We start from the raw sequence: 10,592 nt of genomic DNA, 5'->3' as shown, positions 1-10,592 counted from the left end.
ATAGTCTCTCTCTCTCTCTCTCTCTCTCTCTCTCTCTCTCTCTCTCTCTCTCTCTCCTGGCCTGTCTGCAGTGCACTTTCATCTGCCACAATAGCACAGTGGCAGCCAGAAGGGAGGTTGTTTCAGTGACACAATGCCAGAGGGGTACATGAAAAAAGTAACTAAGCCAGTTCCACCAGAGACCACTTTCCCTCTGTCACTCACTTTATCTCCTGCTTGCTTTCTCGTTATCTTGCATTATATATTGGATTCATCAGAAATACCATCCAAAAAGCCACTTCAAAATGTTTGTTCAAAGTTCAAAGTGTTTTGTTTTTATCGCTGTTCATTAAAAATACCATCATTTAGCTGTGATGACCTCAACAATTTCACGCAGCACACATACATCACAACACAGATTTAAAACAGATGCAGAACTACCGTAGCCTATAAATATGCTGCACCTGACCCGAGCCTCCAAGGGTGTTTCAAGATGACAGCGATTACAAGTGAGGAGAGAAATCATCTGGACCGATGCCAACAAAGCTTCTGTAAACGAGGCCGTCTAGTTTTGGACGCCACCGAAAATTCCGTTAGGTGGCGCTGTTGTAGTGCGCTGCGCATCCCCAAGTGTAGTGTGTAGAGCATAGAGAGCGCAATAGTCCATCTGTGTTCCAGTATGCAAATGTCACGGCTTGCTTCTGTGTATGAGAGAGAGTGAGTGAGTGAGTGAGTGTGTGTATGAGGTGGTCGCTGGTAGTATTATGTTCTCGCTCGTCGTGGATTTGCTGTAGCGGGTGCGCTCGGCCCCTTTCCTTGGGGATAATGTATGGCGATGGAGAGGGCACCATATGGGACCGCGTCGGACGACCCCGGCGGGACTGCATGTGTTACCTCGGACCTCCGACTACTTTGATGCCCATGTAAGAATTTTTGAAGAAGAAAGAAACATTTTTAATACGTAAAAAAAACATTTTTCATGTTTAAGTAGGCTATTACAGTGTCAACTTACAATATAATACTAAATTGCCTTGTAAAATATATATTTGAAAGGTGTTTCATTTTATGGAGGAGGTGCCTTTGTAATTATGTGTGTATAACAACTCTAAAATGTTCAGTAGATTTCACTGCATTAGGCTATTTGTCGCCAGTGAACGCTTGAGAACTGTCATTACAGTACAGTTTTACCTTAGCGGTATAACTTTAAATACGTACATTCATCTATAGGTCATTATTACGCACGGATTTGGCGCGTAACCAATCTCTCTTTCAAGGTTCAGTGGGACGAGATTAGGAGAGGAATGGGAGTTACTGATGCTGTATTTGAAAAAAAAGTGCATGCTTGTGGTGCAAATATCAGCAATAGGCTAATTTTAAAGGAACCATAAAATTACTGTCGATCTGAATAGATTACATGACGCACATTACCAGGTCTTTGTAATACACAGGTGGTTGAATAGGCAAGATCCGCATGAAAGCCAGTTAGCAGAACAGCAAGAAACGTTTAATAAAGAACTTTAGTTTCCATTTCACATTTGTGTTTTATACGTTTACATGCATTACAGCCTATGGAAACCAATACTTTCATGGTGATGCTGTAAATTATGGCAGATCAAAAAATATGCATTTTAGCTAGGTGGCAGCTTAACAAGAAATGGTGGATGGCCTTGCCTGGCACATGCAATTCAATTTCCCAGTGATAGCCTACTCGTTAGCCAGGGGAAATGGGTTATGGTTGCCTGTGCCAAAGCGTGGAGTGGTGGGTATGAGCTAGAGTAGGCTATTGGGCATGTTGGAAGGCACTGCCAGCTGAACCATGCGTTACTTTTTTCTGTGCACTTCCATTCACCCATTTAATACATGACTTAACTTTTTCGTTGGCTAATGGGGACCACTACAACTGTACACGTACAGTAAACCAGTACTGTTGTCACTTTCTCTTAGCGTCTCATCCTGCGTGCCTCTGAAGCGCTGTGTTAGTGAAGGATGATTATCTCACTCCAGGGCTGTAGCCTGTGTTCAGCTAGGGAGAGGGGGAGCGAGGGAGAGAAAGGGAGACCGTGGACATTGGCATTAGAAGTGAATAGCCTAAGCCATCGGGCAGTTCAGAGTATGCGTGTGTGTCTTCTGGACCTGAGGACTTCTGTGCCCAGCTGACCTGCGTTGATGTAAGGAGAGGGTTTTAACGGAGAGCCACGCTGTGATCACCTGGTGCCCTCCGAACATCCGACCATCCATCACACAAACCTTTGTGTTTTATTTCTCAGCGGGATGCGGAGATCGCCCGATGTGAGTCCCAGACGGCTGTCCGACATCAGCCCGCAGCTCAGACAACTGAAATACCTGGTGGTGGACGAGGCTATCAAGGAGGACTTGAAAGCGTCCCGCTCAGTGGAGGACATCAACAGCGCGTCCATAGAGGAGCGGATCCTAAGAATCACCGGGTACTATGGGTACCAGCCGTGGAATGCCGTTTACAACAGTGAGTAGGGCTGTCTCAGTCCGCCTAAGTCATTCATTAATGTATAAACACATTGAATCTAATCGAAACGTGTTAGGCTACATTACACAGTTTGGCTAAATGTGCACACTACCAAATGGGAGGTAGTTTGTGTGCTGTTCAGATGAGGTAGCTGAGAGTGTTTTTTTGGTTCTCATTATGAGGGTGGCATTGTTGGGTAGGCTATACCTTGTTAGATCTGCCCACACAAATTGCCTCTTCAAAACCATGATGGCAAATCGCTGCTCTGTTTTGGTTTTCAAAATATGCATTATAAATGTCAGAAAGGGGCCCAAAGAGTGAACAGGAGAGAAAGCACAGTGACAGCTGTTGCCTCCCAGTCAAGACCAATTCCCTTTATACTTTGCCTTTGTGCTTTTATAGTCTCTTCTGCTCATAATCATAGTGTCATTTGTCCCAGGTAAACTCCTAGGCTGACTAAACATCAATGTTTAGTCCAAGTCTCCTGCATGAAATGTGGATCTAGGTGTTGCGGTAGCTTGCACTTAAATGGTAGTCCTCTGACATTTCGGGATAATTCTGGGGATCTTTAGTCTTGTTTCAGCCTTTCTTGGAGCATCCTCCTCCCTTTGCATAATGGAACTATAGTGTAAAGTGCCACAAAGCATCAATCCATTGTGTGCTCTGCTGCACAACTGCAACATTGCCTGGGGGTGATTCTTTGTGTAACTGTGACTTAAAAGTTGGAAGCTGAATTGTAATGGACCTGAATACAGGAGTATAAGCTGATCTTGCACATGGTGGAGAACATTTTTTTCAAGTCAGACAGATCTATGAAAGTGAATAGTGTACAGTCTAGGTACTGCTGCAGTACTGGTGAGAAAGACAGACACAGAAAGGAAATATGTAGCAATATGTTGATCTTCATTTCCTGTTGTAATCCGTCTGATGGAATGTGTTTAAAATGATTTAGCAACCAAATGGTGGTGCACCATACTTCTGCTGTGTGGAGCCTTGTGGGAAGGCATATTTGCATGCAATTCCCCTATCCTTTTTCTTTCTTAATTTCCTTGTGCAATCACAAAGCTGCTACCCATGGTGTGCATTTAGAGTGCAAGCAGGCATGAAATGAGTCCCCCTGTATCAGGCTACAGTGAGCAAACGAGGCAGGAGCGCAGCACTTTACTGGAGACGTGGAGAGCCACTCGTCAGCAGGGAGAGGGAGAACTCCACAACCCATATGCACAAGTATGGTCATGACAAGACAGTGAAAAGTTACTGGGAGAGAGAGAGACAGCGAGAGAGCGAGAGAGAGAGAGAGAGAGAGAGAGAGAGGGAGAGAGAATTTCTATCTATGTCCCCCAGCAGGGTATTCAAGTCCTTACACACCACACAGATTGATTAGGTTGTCCCTGTTGGCTCACTAGCTGTCAGCTCTTTTTCTGGGCGAGCTGGAAAACATCTAAACATTTCTCTTTTCAGTAAGGCCGCTGTCAGCCAAAATCTCCCACCCTCTCATAAGTGGTTGCTACGCCACACCAAAATAGCAGAACGTGCACATATACACAGCAGGCTTTTGTGTAAACATACCAGGGCTCTCGAATGCTCTTTGTGAGTGTGTGTATGTGTGTGTGTGTGTGTGTGTGTGTGTGTGTGTGTGTGTGTGTGTGTCCGTGTCTGAGTGTCTGAGAGTCTGAGAACCATTGCCCTTCAGGCAACGTGTCCCCTTTTTCCTGGCCAATTCTGCATGTGAGAAGACAACCCAGACAGTAAGACCCAGGTGAGGAGACTGCCAGTGCCAGTGTCTAAATGGGCTGCCACTTGGCTGCTATAAACTTGTCCATTCTGGGAATCTGTGTGAGTAGACATGATGTGTTGTTGGTACAGCATGTTTAGTTTTACATCGGCCAGCTTACTATGTTTATTTCACTGTGCCTGTTACCAACCCCCCCCCCCCCCAAACACACACACAATGAAGACACCTGACAGCACAGAGCAAACATGCTCACTCTGAAATGCATTGTAAATGTTTCAGCCTGACATTCCTGGCAGGTTAAGTGTTCATCTTAATTCAGGACTGAAACTAATATAGACAATTCACATTCACTGTCACTCTGTGATTATGTGAAATATCAAAGCCCAAGCAAGATAGTTTAGAAATGCTTTTGACATTACAGACAAAGTGCACTGCTGTGGATAAGGCTTTGGGATTATTTATGCTATATGGTCAATAATTCAGTGGTGCTTTTGAATTATGACTTACTTACACAGTGGTCCTTCTTACGCAAGGGGAATCAAAGCTAACAATCTCTCTTACATGCTGACTTCAGAATGTCTGATAAAGATTACCTCTGTAGTGGATGTGCACTTGTAGACTATTCAATACTAATTAGTTTAAGTTCTCAAGTAAACCTGGCTATGAAAATAAATATGAGAGAAGGGTTTGCTGTAGTTAATATGAGTATCGTTATGTAATGCCAATTAATGTTTATATTCTGAATTTTAATATGAAATAGAGCCACTCACTGGAGCATGCAAATTTCACATCTTTCACTTCTACCCTCCTGTGTGGTTGGACATCAAAGCTGTCCACCAAGTCCATTGGGCAGGATGTCATTTGGATCAATACAACAAAGCCTGACCACATACTGCCTTGAAGCCCCCTGCTGCACAAAATTGGCACTATGACACATGTCCATGTCACAAATAACACACACTCAAATGAACTTCACAGGCAAAGGAACAATAGTGTAGTGATACAGCAGAGGTGGAGATGTAGTAGACTGTGATGGAGGGGTATGCTCATGTAAGAAGTCTACAGCACCAAAAGTTTTTATATTTTTAGGGAATGATATTATAGCTTGTCAGCTGTAATTTAATGTAATGTAATGTGTTAAATAAGTTGTTAAATGAGACCATCTGCTCCTTTGTTAAACATTAATCTGTGTACACTCAAGCCCATCCACCATATAACACAGTTTAAGACTAACTATGCAAAATCCCATTGCAAACATATATGTTTCATAGCTCCTGGATAGCTGTGTGTGTGTGTGGGGGGTGGGGGTGGGGGGGATAAACAAGCAGCATCAAATTAATATTGACTTTGTTGAGGCTCTGTGAATCTGATTCGATCTGATGGTATCATTTTTTATTAATCACAAGTACATGACCATGAGATGCTACAGTATATGAAAACAGCCCCTCCATCAGTGCAGAGCACAGACTTTGCAATCCAGAGCACCATGGAGATACAGCCCAAACACGCCCAAACAATATGACATTTTCAGACAGAACAAACAAAGAGCAACTGCCATTTCATTTCATTTTCTCCCATCCAGTCATCTGCCTTCATCCTGTGTTATAGCTGATAGTTGTGGGCAGTAAGCACCATGGAGAGGTTCCACAGGGATCCCATCCAAGCACTAAATCATTGAAGATCAGTAATGGAGACCCCAGCAGGGTCCCTCACATTACACTCTGCTTGTTTTAGTTTTTTTTCCAGGAAGATCCAAGAAACAAGTTTGACATTTAATATTAAACCCTCTCCATGTCAGTTGCATGCCACTCATTGAACCACCCTCCCCCTGTAGAAGCACACACACACACACACACACACAGACACACACACACACACACACACACACACACACACACACACAGAGAGAGACACACACACACAGAGAGACACACACACACACACACACACACACACACACACACACACACACACACACACACACACACACACACACACTTGACCCCTCATCTTGCACCCTCCATGGCACCGGTTTACAGTTATGCAAGGTGCACCAAATCAATTATAGAGTCTGAGTCACAGATCATCTCATATCTGCTCTCGGTCATGCCCCTCCACAGAGTCAAGATAGCTGGCACTTCTTCTCCCCATTTACAGTAATGAGCTCCCAGCGCTGAGTTCCTCCTTTTCACTTTTTTCCCCTACATGACATGGCAGAGAGAGGGGTCTGTAGAAGTCCAACGCTGATCAATCAGACAAAAGCTCTTCAGCAACATTTTCAATGATGTGCATTCGATGGAACACACATGTGTGAGGAGACTGAAATAACAGCACCACTGTAATTGAGTCCTAATTGATATCAGCGGACAGATAAATGTGTTTGCTTTCCACAAGTTTGATCAGCCATCATATCATGGACATGATTAATAAGAATTATATGACTTTACAGTGAAAGGTTACCACACATTGGCACACATGACTACGCATTATGTGCATATCAGCAGAGAGAGAGAAAGAGAGAGAGAGAGAGAGAGCACCACTGTGTTTATGCATACAAACCCACACAAAGACATGCACAGGTTTATCAAAGAACAGCAGCTGTTGTTGTTGCTTCTTGTCTTTGTGCTCACCCTCCCTTGTAATGGAAATAACTTCAATTAAATCTTGGCCTCAGTCCTTTCTTTTACTCTCTCTCTCTCTCTCTATTTTCTCCCACTATCCTCTTCTCCCTCCCCGCCACTCTGTCGTTAATTACCAGTTCCCGAACAATGACCTGGCTCTAGGTGTAATTAACCTGAGATACGCTGATGTAAGCCATTTCACCACTAATCACTGCCCCAGTTTGGGATGGACGAGGGCTGGCTCCAGGTAGCCCCCAAAGCCCACAGCCTGGCCACCACTCTCCGCTGATGAAAGACAGAGAGGTGGTGATCATTAAGATAACTGGACTCCTCTCTCTTTCTCTCTTTCTCTCTCTTTCTCTCTTTCTTTCTCTCTCTCTCTCTTCTCACCTGTTGAGTTGTCACCCAGCATCCCAGAGGATTGACAGACAATTAGATCAGATTGTAGACAGATTGTGGATCTACAGTGTACTGTAGATTTTAGTTGAGTGTTTAATGTAATAGTTGTCAGATTAAGACAGAAATTATTCAATGCATTTTCCCGTGGTTTGCGTCCCTCTCCTTCGTTCCTCTCTCTTATCTCTTCTCCTCTCCTCCCTCTCACACCCACACTCTACACACACAACCTGTCATCACTCTGTGCACAGATGCTGCTGGCGCACAAACAAACACACACACGCACACACACACACACACACACACACACACACACACAGTTGAGGTGCAGATGAGGGTGACAGCTCCACTCCATGAGCCCGTGAGAGGAGAGTAGAACTCTGCAAGCCTTTGCTGAAGGGGGCTAAAAGCAAAATGAGACCACATAAATGCTTATGTAAATTGTTGCATTTTTCGATTCACTCCTGGAAATATTAACAGCCAAGAGTGTTCTCAGCTGAGTAAATGTGGGCTGTTTAGTATGTTAATCAGAGACAACTAATAGCACATTTAGGATGTACACGTAAACAACTTATCACTGAAAAACTAGAAATTAATGTCGGCTACTGTAGGTAAACAAGAAAACTGTGATCACCCACACCTAGTGCTAAGATAAAGGGTTGTGATCGAGCACTGTTTTAAAGTAAAACACAGTGTTTGCTTACCTTTCCTCTTCTCTGTGAAACTCCAGTCTCCACCACGACTGGGCTCTGGCCACGAAACAGTCTCTACCACGCCATGCTCTGAAAAAAAACCTCTAAATAATTTCTTTCTGTGCCACGTTACACTGCAATGTTGTGTTCCTCTCCTTCTCCTTCACCTCCTTCACCTCCCCTTCACTTTTTTAATGGTTCTTGTTTTTGTGTCTTTAAAAGAGAGAACATTTAGTCTTTCATGGTTCAGCAGACCAATAAGCTTTCTATTTTTAAAAAGCCAAAATGGTGTAAAGTGGGAGCAGATATGTATACAGTCACAAACCAAACACAATCGCACGTCTGGAAGAAAGGATGTAATTGATCGAAAGTGCAAACAACATCAGTGCACAACATGGTGCTCTCAAAGACAAGTTAATTACATTAGTTTAAGTTAATGGGCCTTAATTTAAATGGTGGCCAAAGTGAAAGGCCACAAATAAGCTAATTTAATTGCTTATTGCTAATTGCTAAATACATGGCTAAATGAAGTAGTTCATTTAAAAAGTAATGGCTTTCATTTATAAAGCCATTATATGTAATTTAATCTACTCCAATGTGTAATAACCATGGAAACAAATCTCTTTCTTTAATTTATTTTGCCCTCTGCTTGCTATTCTGCGCAGCCCATCACTGGTATTGTCATCTTTGACTGACATAGGCTCAGTTCCTGGTGTCCTAAGCTGCTCACTGAAAAAATAACACTAAAGCATTACATCTCTTTTCACCTCTATGCGGATGACTCACAGCTGTACTTGCCTCTAAAATCTAGGGACTCCATACAATCTTTTCTGGTCTGTCTTAAAGACATCAGAAATTGGATGGCTAACAACTTCCTCCAGCTAAATAGTGACAAGGCAGAAGTCATCATTTTTGGTCCTCCCAAGGCAAGATGCACTGTAGTGCAAAACTTAGGTCACCTCACCCCATCTGTCAAACCCTATGCCAGAAACCTGGGTGTCATTCTTGACTCTGAACTCTGCTTTGACAAACAGATTAGCTCTGTTGTCAAAAATAGTTTTTACCAGCTCAGAATGATCTCCCGCCTCAAATCTTTCCTATCTCACAATGACCTTGAGAAAGTTATCCATGCCTTTATTACATCACGGCTGGATTATTGCAATTCCCTCTACCTTGGCCTCCCCTGATCCTCACTTAGACATCTGCAGTTGGTCCAAAACGCAGTTGTGCGTCTTCTAACTGGCACCAGGAGGCGTGAGCACATCTCCCCCATTCTGGCCTCCTTGCACTGGCTCCCAGTTCTTTTTAGGATTCAGTTTAAAGTTATATTATTTGTTTTTAAGGCACTTAATGGACTGGCCCCAATATACATCACTGACCTTGTACAGCCCTACTCAGTTCAAAGGTCCCTGAGATCCTCAAATAAAGGGCTTCTGCATGTGCCGCGCTCACAGCTCAAATAGAGTGGTGATAGAGCTTTTGCAGTTGCTGCTCCACATCTGTGGACTCCCCCTGGATATTAGATCTGTCCCCTCCATTTCTGCCTTCAAATCAAGGCTAAAGACCCACTTTTACTCCCTGGCATTCCTTGTTCCCTAACCCTCTACTCCTGCTCATCCTACTGTATGTATTTCTGTGTTGTGTGCCCTGATATTGAATGTTTCCTTTTATTCATGTTTTATTGAATTATTGACTATATTGGTCCAATGTGTTTTTCTGTATTATTTGTCTTAGTTATCCACTGTACAGCACTTTGGTCAGTTTATGCTGTGTTTAAATGTGCTTTATAAATTACATTTACCTACTTACTTTACTTACTTACTTACTTACTTACACTCATTACACTTAGTGTAATACCACTCAGGCTTCTAGACTGGCTTCTAGACGTGATCACATGTTAAGATATTATTTTGAGTTCATTTTAAACAGAAGGAAACCAGCAATCTTTAATTAAACAGATGTGTGGTGAAATTCCACAAAATATTAGCTAACCACTAATGTGATGAGCAACTAATTTATAATTTAGCCACTTATTTATTATTTATCAGCTACTGCTTCCAACCATGCTTTTTGAATAACATTAAAACATACAGATGCATCTGTCTGCTCGCTCTGTAGAAACTGTTACGCAGTAACTGAATCCTTTTGCAGATCTCAGCATCTTGCCCCCACAATGGCTGTATGAATAGCTCATTAGCACGACACACAGTTCTAATGAGCTAGTTGTCCACTGGGCAATAATGATTTCTGATGAGGCCAAGGAAGGCAACAGAGAGTAGTTATCCTATATAAGTTTCATTGATTGTAGGGGTATCAAGCCAATAGACCCTGGCATCATCGTTCAACATCATGTCTCGTTGCACATTCTAGCATAGTCAGATTTTGCTTGTTTCAAGCACTAAAACAATTGATCTGTTTTAGGATAATCGTGGGCATCTCCCAATCAGCTTTAAAGACTTCTCTTGTATCATCTGTATTATCTTGTAAGAAAAGGTTTGATTGTTCATTCATTTCTCTCTTTTTGTTGCTCCTTTTCCTCTAAAGTGCAGCGTACATCACGCCGATGGTAGGACGTGTGCGGCCCAAATCAGTGCTGAGTGCGCAGCACCGTTGACACAGATGGAACTCTGTCGGCTTGGTTGTGAATCTGCCTCTGAGCCGTCGAGAAAAAGGTTGCTCTGATTGGC

General features: G+C 43.0%; 1 protein-coding gene across 2 annotated transcripts in view; it reads left to right on the top strand.

The window, feature by feature from the left end:
* Positions 1-804: 804 nt before the first annotated feature.
* The window catches only part of slc35f3b (solute carrier family 35 member F3b), a 62,523-nt gene continuing 52,735 nt past the window's right edge, over positions 805-10,592 (top strand). For both annotated transcript variants that reach the window (XM_076285068.1, XM_076285067.1), the window contains exons 1-2: positions 805-902; positions 2,247-2,461. In XM_076285068.1, the coding sequence (XP_076141183.1) occupies positions 805-902; positions 2,247-2,461 (313 nt within the window). The remainder of the gene's footprint in view (positions 903-2,246; positions 2,462-10,592) is intronic.

Source organism: Alosa pseudoharengus, unplaced genomic scaffold (assembly GCF_046254945.1).
Source record: "Alosa pseudoharengus isolate Yale_2024_CS ecotype anadromous, Long Island Sound unplaced genomic scaffold, YU_APseudo_1.1 YU_APseudo_1.1_scf_15, whole genome shotgun sequence".
Lineage (NCBI taxonomy): Eukaryota > Metazoa > Chordata > Actinopteri > Clupeiformes > Clupeidae > Alosa > Alosa pseudoharengus.
This window is presented reverse-complemented; position numbering and strand designations above follow the sequence as displayed.